The sequence below is a fragment of the Pocillopora verrucosa genome, chromosome 8 (genome assembly GCF_036669915.1).
Source record: "Pocillopora verrucosa isolate sample1 chromosome 8, ASM3666991v2, whole genome shotgun sequence".
NCBI lineage: Eukaryota > Metazoa > Cnidaria > Anthozoa > Scleractinia > Pocilloporidae > Pocillopora > Pocillopora verrucosa.
In genome coordinates, this window is record NC_089319.1 from 8,656,137 (window position 1) to 8,669,852 (window position 13,716).

The 13,716-nt window shown below is 36.2% G+C and overlaps 1 protein-coding gene and 1 non-coding gene across 3 annotated transcripts; both read left to right on the plus strand.

The window, feature by feature from the left end:
* Window positions 1-1,102: 1,102 nt before the first annotated feature.
* Window positions 1,103-6,265, plus strand: LOC131773155 (uncharacterized; the record flags this gene model as incomplete). Its single annotated transcript, XR_010718528.1, has 4 exons — window positions 1,103-1,329; window positions 1,639-1,675; window positions 1,708-1,929; window positions 2,167-6,265. It is a non-coding gene; the product is annotated as an uncharacterized protein (transcript).
* Window positions 6,266-6,473: 208 nt separating this feature from the next.
* LOC131778955 (CD63 antigen-like) lies at window positions 6,474-13,219 on the plus strand. 2 transcript variants are annotated; one of them, XM_066171576.1, is made up of 9 exons: window positions 6,474-6,631; window positions 7,098-7,154; window positions 8,129-8,234; window positions 9,360-9,560; window positions 10,078-10,146; window positions 10,791-10,889; window positions 11,233-11,379; window positions 11,656-11,739; window positions 12,162-13,219. In XM_066171576.1, exons 3-9 carry the CDS (start codon window positions 8,151-8,153, stop codon window positions 12,216-12,218), a joined length of 741 nt encoding a protein of 246 aa, XP_066027673.1. In that variant the 5' UTR covers window positions 6,474-6,631; window positions 7,098-7,154; window positions 8,129-8,150; the 3' UTR covers window positions 12,219-13,219. The 2 variants fall into 2 exon arrangements, with proteins under 2 accessions (XP_066027673.1, XP_066027674.1); XM_066171577.1 differs by lacking the exon at window positions 7,098-7,154 and having other exon boundaries at window positions 6,482-6,631.
* The last annotated feature ends 497 nt before the right edge of the window (window positions 13,220-13,716 follow it).

A 13,716-nucleotide genomic window follows, 5' to 3' on the forward strand; every position in this document is an offset into this window, starting at 1 on the left:
TTTTGCTTGGTAATTTCTAACAACTCCACTGGACCTGAAAAAGGAAATAAACAAAGCAAACCAAAAAAACGTCTTGCCAGTCAAACTAGTGCCAGTAGCTCTCGCACTGAATCATGTCGAAGTACCTTGACTGTTTGCAGTGATGGCACAACCAATCTTCGAACAGTTTTCGGCTATAACAAGAAAGAGTAAAATGTTCGATGGCCCACAAGGCACTCGCTGCAAAGAAAAAGAAACGCAGCAAATAAAAAACTGTCGCTGCAAAAAAAAAAAAAGTGAACGTTGCACATAAAAAACATGCTGCAAACAAAAAAATGAACTTTGAAAATAAAAAAAAAATGCTGCAAACAATTGAAAAGTGATCGCTGCAAATAAAAAAGTGAACGCTGCAAACAGAAAATCCAAAAGGGTTACGTGCGCATTTTCACAGACCCCGCGCATTGGTCAGCAAGACATTTCCCGCGCATTTTCTCCTTCACTCCTTTCGTCATGCGAGAGCCGTTGCACAAAACCCGCGCGCTTTGAAAAATGGCCGAGGGAAGGTTCGCTTCTGTTTACTCAGTTGAAGAATTCATTTTAGAACACGAAAACAAAAATACCGCTCAAAAAACTGAAAGAGATGTAAGATTGCTTGAAAGATTTTTTGAAAACGAAGGACGAAGACAGGAAAATTGAAGATATTCCAGCGGCTGAGTTGAATGAATTCATTAGCGAATTTATTATCTCCGTACGCACTAAAGTGCGAGTAAGAGTGAGAGTAAGAGTGCGTACTCCGTACGCACTCTTTACATGACACTAAGTAGTTTGTTGGCATGGCTTCCTTTATTGTAATATTAATAGAAATTGAACTTGATCGATATCTGATGAACACAGGTAAGCTTAAGTGTTATGAACTTTATGCACTTTTATTAACTTGTTGTTGAGAAATTTTTAAACTACTTTTTACGCTTTTCATCGCCCCATTTGTGCTATTTGTCTACCAAAGACAACACGAAAAAATCTCAGCACCTGTGAAATGCGCTGCGCTCACTCGTTCGTTTTCTGATACGTATCAACGAGTGAATGAAAATCGTACAAAGCATTTTCCATGAAGTAATCTCTATATGGTGCCAGTAGTTTTACGTTGTTGTATCCAGTGACAGAACCGAAGTGAAGTGACTTCCAGGGGAACGGAACCGTTTACACTACAACGACACAAGGAGGAATTAGGGAAGGCTTACGTCCGAATTACCTTATACCTCTGCAAAACAACAGCTATCGTGGATGCCTTTTTTTTTTTAATCGTACTACAGTGATGAAAGTGATGTCAGTTTGCTAACTTACGAAGAGGTATGAAGATCTTAATTACCACCATTGATTACAGTGTTATTTTTCGTAACGAAAAAGCTCTACGTGGAAATAAATTGATCTAAATCTTGATTGATATACATGTTGTAGTTCAAATTTTCCTTGGTTTGACGTATTTCAGATTGGTTTGATTTTTATTTTTCTTTGATTCAGATTATGGTAATATGCTTATTAGCTCATTCAAGAATCAATTCCCTTTAATTCTTTTCAGTGAGATAGGGGGTTAAAGATTCGCTTGATTTGACGGAAGTGACGATGATTAATGATTCAGTTTTCATATTCACATTACAGTTGACGAAAATGGCACAAGAAACTTAAAGTGAAGGAGATCTAGGCTGTAAGCTGAACCATACTGTTACAAATACATCCACATACCTCACAGCAATAGGGAACATAGTTACTACCCCCTCAGTGGCAAGGAACACTGCAGTTACAACCCACACAGCAACAAGGAACACAAGACAACCCATACAGCTACAAGTAGGACATTCATAACCCAGACAGCTGAAAGCAACATATCCACAGCCCAGACAGCTACAAACTCAGATACATTAACTCAAGGGGTTCACTCAGCAGTCACGGGTCAGTGAAAATCTGCTTTTGTAAGTTTTCTCTGAATTGTGTACCCATGTGATATTCTTATTAATTTAAAAAGTCTTATTAAATGCAATAAAAGCTTGTGCATGTTTAGTCAAGAAATACAGAGACACCTGTATAGAATGGTAGACAACATGATACAAGAAGAACATTCAGTAAAATCAGTTTTTAAATGTGCATTATGCAGCAGTTATTTATTTATAAATTGATTGATTTTTATAGGTGCAGATGCTGTAGATGTTGAAGCTCTGTTAACAGAGGGTCTGTTCAAAAGATTATTCTGTATAGGGCTTTACTGAAGGATAATTTGATCAAAACCTTCAAGGATCCTTTGATACTTCATGTTAATCTAGTTGTGACCTTTATTGGCAACAATGGTAAGGGAGGAAGAGGGAAAGGTGGCTGGTGTTTTACATGATGCATTATCCACTTTCTGGAACCAACTCACTAACAGTAGGAGCTCAAGAAAAAGTGCCTGCCATTAGACATGACTATCAAAGTGCTGAATGGCAAGCAATTGCCAGAATTCTAATTTATGGGTATATAAAGGAGACATATTTTCCTCTTTCATTGTCACGAGCTTTTGTTGCATTATGCCTCTGGTGAAGAGAGCATAACAAGTGATTTTTTATTTTCTTCCTTCTGTCTATACATTTCAGAAGATGAAAGGGAGACTCTTCAGAATGTCTTGAGGAAAGTTTTGATGATGATAGTGATGATGTGCTTGATTTTCTTTCTAATTACAAGTGTTACCGAATTCCCACAAAAGAAAACATATTGCAGATTGTTTCTGAACTTGCTCACCAGGAAATCATTCAGAAGACTTGATATGTCACAAATTGCTGGGCTCCTATTTTGAAACCTTTGATTGCTTTCCCAGATTTCCAATCTCTTGTAACTTTAGAGAATCTTTATGACATTAAGAGGCCTACTGCCAAACAGATTGTGAAATTAATCACATCAGGGCTAGTAACTGACCAAGAATGATAGTGCCTGGACCATTTTAAAAAATATATCTGTTCATTACAGGGAAGTTCATTGTCAGTGTTCCTGCAGTTTATCACTGGAAGTGATATCATAAGCTGTGATAGCATTGAGGTGACATTTTTGGCTCCTGAGGGCACCTCTTGTAGACCTGTAACACATACATGTGGACCACTACTAGAAACCCCATCATCATACTGGTTGTACAATGAGCTGTCAGAAGAATTCAGTGAATTACAACATAAAGATGCATGGCATTTCAATATTGTTTAATGACATTGTGCAGTGGTCAAATGTTTAAGTGTTTTTAACCTTTTAACTCCCATGAGTGACCAAGACAGAATTTATCTTTACAATATCAATACAATGTCAACCAGATAAGTGATAAGAATAAAAAAAAAAACAATTTGGGAATAAGTTGATCCAATATTAACTTCTCTGAACTAACATTATAAGTATTGTATGGTTGACATTTAGGATAATTACAAATTTGATCTGGGGGTTTAAGGGTGAAAATGTTTGAAATGTATGTTGAGTTAGACTTTACCTTATATGGCTCTTAGAACTTAAAAGAATTTTGAAATATTGTACAATGTTGACTATTTATGAAAATATATCAAGGAAAAAAATGTTTTGTTAAAATTCTTGTCAATTTGTTAAAACAATGTTCTTACTCACACATTCTTGATTAGTTTGAGTATAGTTATCTTGGTGTTGTCATTTTTGTGATTAGGTCAATCAGAAAAATAGGTGATTGGGTGTGGGCAGAAAAACAGAAAAGGGTTTCCCATTCTTTGTCATGTGAAGACAGTGTTATAAAAATTGGTAGAAAAACCAGTAGCAATGCATGTTTATGTTTCAGCAATTCTGTGACATGTTGATTTCTGTTGAGGAAGCCTTTCCACTGTCCATATCTCAACAATCGCCTGGAATGCAAACTGTCTGCTGTCCTCTCCCACTGTTTGTGGCTTTAAAAAATATTATCTATGGAACAATATCGATAACTACAAATTTCAAGTAATGTTCATTCATGTATATGTGCAGATCAAAGCTTTTACATGTCAAAATGTTATATTGTGGTATTACAGATTGTTAATAATGTAATAAAATTATTAAATTGAATGTTATTTCAGACTCTGGATGGTGGCCATAACATGCATGCTAACTGTTGTATTGATGAAACATTAAAAAAGTTATGCCAATTTTACAACAATGTCATCTTTAGTTATTTGATTCAATAGACTGATCAGTGACAAGCCTTTGAATATCACATTCAATTCACACATGAATTGCTTCACTGTAGAAGACATGTCCCAAGTCATTGATTCTTTCTTTCAGTTGATCATTCTGCAATTTTGTTATGTGCTGATATAGTCTTATGGCCTCTCTTGATGTACTAGGGTAAACCCAGCCTTTAGTTTCCAAAATATATTCAAAGTATTCAAGGTAAATATTGTCTTCCCTCTCACTCTGGCAATGTACTTCCATATCCTCTACTAGTTGTTCTGGTACAGAAACTAGACATTCTTCATGTCTATGATATTCTAGTAGAAAGTACATAACATCTGGTACCCCATGAACAGAACTATATGGAGACTTGGAAATCTTGTGACTATTCCAATGATCTTTCAATTTGTCCAAGTCATTCAGAAGAACCTTTGAAAAACAGACCCACAAGCACTCCAGATGAAGAGTGTCCCACAAAGCAATCCATAATCAACCATGTCCTTGAAAAGGCTTATCCACCAATTTTGATCTATTTCGTCTGAAAAAGGACCACTACCCTTAAATTTGTTGATTTACAGGTGATGAGCAGTACCTATGAGAGTTCGTCCATCCAGTTCATCTTGATCATTGGTATGAAACATGCACTGCATAGAAGCGACAATACCGTTTTCTGAGTCGCAATCAGTCACCAGGGGCAACCACCTAGTTCTTTTACTTGTTTTAAGTGAAAGGCTGCAGCTACTCTAGGGTCATCATTTGACCGGGTTACTTCTAACCAAAAAATTCTTCTACTGAAGCCATCCACTGCACTACGAATAGGGAAACCATAAGGTTTGAGTTTGTCATATCCTAAAAAAGATAAAATTTGTAAATTAGAAATCGAAGTAGATAAGTCGCTTAACCTACTAATCTTGAAGTGGAAAGGGCACGAGACTAGATGCAAGATTTTACATACCTACATGTACTTTTACAATACACCACTAAGATTTACTAAGAGAAAAACAAATACCGTCAAAGTGCCACGACCCATTGGCTCCTTTTGAGCTGAACGTTCTCCTCTTTAACCTTCGAGATTTTCCCCCTACCCCATCAGGATCTATTTCCTTCATTTTTTTGCGACCAAATTACGTGGAACATGAACATGGTGCCGCAATCGCAGGGCGTGCCAAATACTTCTGTAACCTGACAAACTTCCGGGGCCTTCCATTTCTTCACGAATGACATTTATTATTTCTGCGAACACAGAAGAGACATCTGAGATGTCTCGGGTCAAAAAGGATGGGTAGTGCAAAGATAATGGACGATTCAGAAATAATGGTAGAAAAAGATGTAAACGAAGTGGTAAAGCACTATTTTCATCGTCAAGGTACTTCTACACGATTCAGTGCGAGAGCTACTGCCACTGGTTTGACTGGTAAGACGTTTTTTTGGTTTGTTTTGTTTTTTCCCCTTTTAGGTCTGGTGGAGTTGTTAGAAATTACCAAGCAAAATCAATCCGCGACTTTCTTCCTATATATGTTGTGCAAAAACAGATGAAAAGCCTGATGATTGGATTTGTCCTTCATATGAACAATAACCTAAAAAAATCAGTTTTCCACGAAAAAAACCCCCTCGATTGCGGCCAAGCCATATTTCTCTACTGGAGCATACTGTACATTAAAAACATCGGTCGCAGCGTCACGCAACGTTGCGTGATTTTCCAAACGTGACATGCAGTTGCTGCATTATTTTAAAACTTAGAACCTACATGGGCCTGTGGTGATAAAAGAGGGCTTCATTTGCAAGCACTGTAGACTTCAACATAAGAAGAACTTAATAAATCGCTCTTTCAGTTTTCATCTCAGTGTATAAATTATCTAGCCGGAACGAAAAAAAATTAATATACGCATGAGTTGGAGCCATTCTTGTCTGAGGTTAAATACACGAATGGTTCCAGTCTCTGGTCGTCCGCCTAAACTGACTAAATGAGTTTTGTCAGCGGAGCTTGTCAGCGAATGACTTTTTCATCGCCGGAATATCGCTTCGACCTCGCCGAACAAGATAGACTCTGCCTTCTCTTCGTTATGTAAGTAGCCATTTCTTGTTTGACTCATCGGTGTTTTCACATTGGTATTTCATTGTTCCGCTTCGAGACACGCGGTTAGCAATACCCATGAGCAAGGAGTTAAGATGTAACTTATTAACTTTTACTATTTTTATCATCCAATCACAGGTCGGAGCTATTCCTGTATTTAGTCGCTAGTCTAAAACTACAGCCGCCATTTTGAATTGATGTAAACACCCACTTCAAGCCACGTGACTTTTTAGCCAAATTTGACTATAGGGGTGGGACTTCGACTAAAACTCTTCAACAGAAACAACAGCCGCAGCGTCTCGCTTGAAAGGCGCTATAAGAGAAGCTGTTTCTCCCTCCATGAAGACAAAGAGAGTGAGCAGTCACACTTAATCCAAGGCGAATTCGACTACAGACTTTCAGGTAAACACACATACACACACCTTGACTTTGAAATGTTATGTGTAAGGCTCGATACTAGGTTATTGTTCGACATCGCGTGCTCTTTGATAGGTGGCTAGATATTTGATATACAACATGACTTGTGATTAAGTACTTAGTAATTTGCGCGATTACTGTCGACCTTCCCTTATGTTGAACTAAACTTCTGGAGTTTTCAAAAGATATTTCTTGTTCAACGAAGCTCATGATGTTTTCGTCGTGCAATATACTGGTACTGGTAAAGGACTTTGAAACGGTTGTTCGGAACTTGTTCTAGTACGAATTTTCCTGTATCTACATGTACCTAAACTTACACTTAACTTTAAAATCAAGGGTATGCAACGCGTTTATTTATTTCCCATACTATCAATCTAAAAACAACTGTTAATTTGCATTTTATCACCACTGACTTTGTCTTTCTTATTCCTTGTTTGTGCGCGTTCCGTAGGGGGTGGGTGACTGGTTACCAATAGCACGAGAGAAAGCCTTTTATTGAGACGTAAAGGTATGGCTAAGATCTTGAGGGTGAAGTGTAACGCCATGACGATTGTGAATTTACTTTTATTGAGCTTCTAAAACGCATACTTCATTCTCAACCAGTCAAGTGCAAAATTATGTTTTAAAAGGCTTGCAACTGCATGTTTACATGTAATATCTTGTCTCAATTATATTTTGATTCCTAAAATTTGAAAGCTATCATACATTATTTTTTTAGGTAGACCTGAAATTTGGTATCATATCTAAATTATGATTTCCCGGTTCACAAATTTTAACTTCTCTTCATCTATCTGTGTTATGGATTTGTTATATAACACTTTGACTCCCAGGGTGACCAAGAGATAATTTCTCGTTGTAAATCTGGTTTTGGTATTATAGCACCCAATCAAAATGTGCTTTATAATGGTAACTGAACTGAGGGGAGTGTAATTTGGGCCGAAATCATATGTGTGATTTCAAAATTGAACGAGCTTGCAGCGCGAGTTCAATTTGAAATCACAAGTATGATTTCAGACCAAAATTGCACAACGTAAGGTTCAATTACCACTTTATTACATCCATTTTGAACCCGCCCAAATACAGGACTTGGTCACTTCAAATATTTTATTGATGCAGTTCTGAGCCAGTTTGAAATTAAATTCATCTTCAATTCATCTTCAATTCAAAAATAAGAGTTTTGGAAACAAAAATTTGCAAAATTTGCCATATGATAGTCTTTGTCTTTCATTTTCCTGCAATTTGATTGGTTACCTTAAACAAGCCTCGAAATCTGATTGGTTGTTTTGTGTTTAGTGTAGCCTCATTGGCTGGGAAAAAGATGTGATTTAAAGCAAAAAATGGTGCAATTCATGAATAAATCGCACCAATTAGAACCAATCAGATTACAGGGACCACCAGTGATTTCAAAATGGGTGTAATAAATAGTGTAATTGATTTGATTTGACATGAGTCTTTGATCTACTTTTCAATCATTCTCTCTAGAATACATGCTTGTGATCAAATCATGGCACGTTTGATTGCACCTGGTAATGAGAAAACAAGGTTTTATACTGCTAAAGTATTTCCAGGGATGGTTGGTGGTATGATAGTGAGTAACTATTTTAAATTTTTATCTTTATAGTGCATGTAATGCTCATGACCATCAACCAATGCATTTGATTGGTAATTACACATAGGTAATTACATGTTGGTCAAGAGAGTACATTTGATTCTTTTCAGTAAACAACTAGCTTCAAAGAAAAATTGCAAACCACCCAGGTAGATGGAGAGGATTGCTCATCTCCTTAGTCGATATTGACATCTGTAATTTTCCAATGTGATATGATTCCGTAAGGGTCCAACTCTTAAACCACACAGTTTTTTGGTTGCTAGCTTTTCATCATATACTGATAAATTTATGCATCAGTACCTCTCAAATAACTTCATTTTTGGATAATCATTGTTTTAGATGTTATGATTGCTATGTTGTATGCTGCTAATTGACAATTATTTGCTAAAGGCAAATAATTGTTTCATTATAATTGCTCAGGTGCCTAAATTGAAATTCTGCTATTAATTTGTTTTGACCTTAAAACCATTCTGTTATCAAGATGAGCTGCCAGTTTCCACTAGAATGTGACAGGTTTATTCAATTCAATCAGCAAAAACTTCAAATCTTTCCTGTAAAAAGTAGCATCCCAAACTTAGTAGCATCTTTTATGCTTTTTCGAACTGAATTTTCTGCTAGTATCACATTTATCACCTCCTGTGTAACATTGACAAAATGCGAGTCAGCAATTTTCAAATTTAGTGTCCCTGCTATAATCACCTAGTGCAATATGATCATAATGAGATAATTGATGCAGTTCTCAACAAAATTAGAAGGCACTTATCTCTATAATCACAGCAGGAATTATACTAAATCAATGATATTATTATTTTAATTAAAGCAGCCTTCATGAACAGCTCTCTGAAATTTTCTTTAATTTAACTCTGATCAATTAAATAACATTTGATTTTAAAAAAATGCTAAACTTATTCACCATAAACTGGTCAACCCAGATGTGCTTCACTTGCATGCATAAAGATTGTTGTTTGAATTCATACTTATCTACCAGAAATGTATTTAAATTTTGAAATTATAGTAAATTCAAATACAAAATAATTTGTAATTATGAGTTATTTCCAATTATAGGTACTGGTAGGTAATTTAATTTTATTTTTCTGATAATAGGTTGTAGGCTTTATCATGCTTTTGACCAGTGGCATAGTCCTTGGTTGGAAAAATTATCACTTTGCAGTCACCAGAGAAGAGAATAAGAGACCATTTGAGTGGTATTTAGGGGCTGGATTTTGCATTGCAGTGGCCAGCATAGTCACTTTAGTGTTGCTTAAAAGAGCAGATCCTCCTCTTGTAAAGAAATGTTCCCTTGTGGTGAGATTCTTTTTTCCTCCACAACATTAATGATATCTTCTGGAGTTAGCAATTTAGTTGAGGCTTATTAATTTATGTAAGACAAATAAATTAGTTATTTTATGGTAAAGTAATATCAAGTGTTTGCAAAACTGGATTTATATCAAGAATAAAAATGAAAAGTGCATGTAATTTTCACTAAATAAAAAAAGAAGAAAAAAGGAGAGAGAAAGACAGAAGGAAAGAGAGACCTTTTAGACAAACATTATTCACAGTGATTCTTCCTGTGGGGGACTTTTTCCATAGCTCTCCTTTGTCAATGCTCAAGAATACTTTCTATAGATTGATTGAATACCATAGCAGAGAAAACATCTCATGACTTTTAATAACTCATTGGACCCGGTGGACAGGTCCTGCTTTTGGTGAGGTGAGATCCTAAAAAATTGTACAAGACTCATAAGCTTGAGCAATGACCATAACCCCATGGTAACTTAATTGAATGATTAAAATTCCCATTTTCTTCATTATTTTCTTATAGTACATAATAATTCTTGCCTTGGCCACCATTTTCACTTTGGTTGCAGTTATCTTAAGTTTTACTTTTAAGGTGAGGAATAGGATTAACTTGTAATTTTCTTACTTTTACTACTCAGTAGATGTCCCAAATTGAAACCCCATTGTGTTGTTCATGAACACATGTAATAATTTGCCATATAGCATCTTTAGACTTCATGTCTTGGTGTGAAGTCTGCCCTACTACTTCAGATAACTAATTGTGGGACATTAAAGAACATACATGTAGTTATTGCAAAGAGTAGGGAACATAGCATAGCTATTGGTGTTGTGGTCTACCCTTGATTCTGAAATTGGAGGCATCTGCAAAAATTTCCTTCAATACTATATATACTCCTGACTGGAAAAAAAGCACTCTTGTATCATAATATGTCGCCCAAAAGACCAACAGAGTGATCCTAACAGGGCTTTGATGCAGACCCCCCTCAACCAAGATTCAGGGTATTAACTGTCATGCTAACTAATACTTTGCTGTCCAGTGAAGGCAATCATAACTGCTAGTAAAAAGTAAAAAAAATTGAAAAAATTTTTTTTCATTTCATGGCAGACATCCACTTTACACAGGGTGGCTATTAAGACCCAATAGTAGATATTAATCAATCTACTTTCATTCACTGTGAAATGTTTTGCAATTTGGTTGAATCCTAGCAGTGCAATTTATTTTTGATTTTGTTCTAGCTTGATGACATGGAAAATGATATGAAGATCAACATTCAGGATTATGGTTTAGGAAGAAAAAGAGAAGAGACAATAAATATGAACGTGCTACAAAGTGAAGTTAGTATTTTGTGTGATAGAGCAATGTGAAAGATTTCCGTATGACCCCATGCTGGTTTCGCCACTGTTTTTCTTTATTAATTAACGGCATGAATGAAGTATAAAGTTATAACCAGCCGCTGGTCAGGAAATGAGCCCACGCTTGTCCTTCCTCCTCATCGCGGGCAGGAAGACTTGACTTGAGAAAAAGAGAGGCGGAAATCAAGCTCATGCAGAAGTTTGCAGTTAAGGTGCACGGTATCTTGAATGATACCCTAATAAAAAGCAATGAAATTTTTTCTTAATTATCCTGTTCTTAGAAACCCCAACAGTAATTCTGACATACATTTTTGTGTATGTACAGGAGGATTGTTGTGGAGTGAATTATTATACTGACTGGAGAAATACAAAGTTCGGAGGACGTAGAATCTTCGCAGTACCAGACACCTGCTGTAAAACAAATGAGTTTGGGTGTGGCTTTAAGTTTGAAACTGACGATATCAACCGCAGAGTGAGTTTTGTTTTGCTGATAGTTGTGTAATTATCGCCGCAGAATTTACGTGTCTAAGGATTGTTTTCCTCTTTTTAACTGGATTTCAACAGAAAATTCCCTTTTGTATCTGGACCCCTTTTTTAATTTGTCTTTTTTTGTTTGCTTGTTTGTTTAGTTTTTTTTTCGCTCTTTGGTTTTTAAGTTGTAAGGAGAGAAAAAACCCTGAACTCAATGTACTGGAAATTGCGAGTGTTGAGCTGTTTTCTTTTAACTGTGTTTTTTTTTCTTTTGTAGGGATGTTTAGAGGTGGTAAAGGGCTCCGTAGGAAAACGTCTATTGGTAGTCAAGATAATGGGATTCTTTTTCTTGTTGGTTGAGGTCTGTACAGTAAAGGTTGTTTACATACAAATTTGTCAATCAACAACAAAAACAATGTTCATTTCACGCGGCGCGCCACTTTTTCTCACCGATTTCGTGGACTTCGTTTAGGCTACGGAGACGAACGAAACGAAATCGTAAACCTTAAGTTTGTAACTAGAGGGTTGATTTTATTTTGCCTATCTTTTTTTTTGTCCATTGAAAAAATGCGAGAGAGGGAATTTTTGTGAAGGTGCAGGGGATTTTAGTGTCACCTAACGAATTAATTTCCGTTGAACTGTTTCTTAAATCTGTTTCTGTTTCTTTCTTTCTTATACTGACGTGACTAGCACAAAGGGATAGAAGTTGTCATGTAACAATTTTTGTTCATGATATCTTTCTCAAACTAGTAATTTTCAAACCTTTTTTTTCCGTCCTCACAGGTTGGCGTGGTGGTTGCCACGGCAATCATTTGGAAGAAATACATGAGTGAATGGTGACTGACTGATCACGGCTGAGAAGAATCACATGAACGCATGCATAACCCGTGATTGTGGTCTAAACGCCTGACTGATCACGTTAGTGTCATGTGATATAATGTCACTGCCGAAAACACAATTATGTTCAATTTGCTGATCTCTTTCGCCTCACTAATTTATCTTAGTGTCAATTTTAGTGAGCAGAGATTTTCGTGCCCCTATTTCGCATATTTATGTGAACGCATAATTTTGTGTTTTTGTCTATGTTTAAAGGGGCTCTTTCAACTTTTAGCTTCATTCTAAGAGGCATTCAATATCAGCAAAAATAGAACCTAATAGTATGTTCATTAGCCCTCTTGACCACTAAATCACGCGGGAGAAGGTTGAAAGTTAGGGTAGAGCACGAACAGTTGTACTGTTTTCTTTTCTCTCAATTTTTTTTGCCCAATGATCACATCTTGATATTAATTGAGGAAAAAGAAAACAAATTTTAAGCAATACAGAGTTTCTTAAAATGTCAATTTTTTTTTTGACAATTTATTACGCAGTTTTGTATAATAATCGGTGATTAACATTTTGTTTTTTTGTTTGTTTGTGTGCCATCTCTTTGATATGTTAACTACGGCTTTATTTGTAGTCGATCTCAACAAGATCGTATTGACTGGATAATCGCAACAACATGAAGATTGTACTCGCCATGATTGTATTTACCCGCGGCTATCTCAGACGAAATATTTACTCGTTGATATTTATTAATTCTCTAAATTGTGTGCTCTTCTCCGACAGGTTAGAATGTGGTAGTACTTTCTAATTATATGAATGGAGCATCTTGAGGTTATTTTTTTCTTTTTAAAATTTAAATTGTCTTTGGATAGACACTAACTTTCCTCTGCGCTCCTCTTAGCTCTAAACACTTATTCTAGCTTAAATAGCTGGATTTGCTCATTTTTTGTAGTTATTGACCACCCATGGTGGACGTTTAGTTTACGCAGTCAATAAAAGCACTCACGGGCTTTAGTGAGTATGGTGTACTCTCATTCAGTATTGCAGCAGCTGTATACAGAAAAGTATTATTATCTAGTTAGATACGGTCGTAGATATCTGTGCCCACAATATGATGAAATTATGGCTGAACAGAATCAATAGAAAATCAAAAGAAGTAAAGAAAGGAACGAAGGAAAAACCCAATTAAACAAGATAAAAACAAAAAGCAAAATAAAAAGAGCTAGAACAAAAGTTGACAGGAAAAAAAAAACGATAAACATATACAAAAAAACAGAAAACAAAGGAAAAAAAAGCAGGGTTCATCTTGGTTCCGGACAATCTTGGGCTATGAAGGGGATGGGGAGGGGCCTTTCCTGCGTCTTTGTGACATCTGGGAACACACTGGATTCTACTTCAAAAAAATGGACAAGGATGAAGTCAAGGTCAATCTAGGACCTCCACCCCCTTTTCCAAAGCTGCACCCTTACCTAAAGAAACTCTGGTGTGAATTACTTACGCTCCCACCCACGCCCTG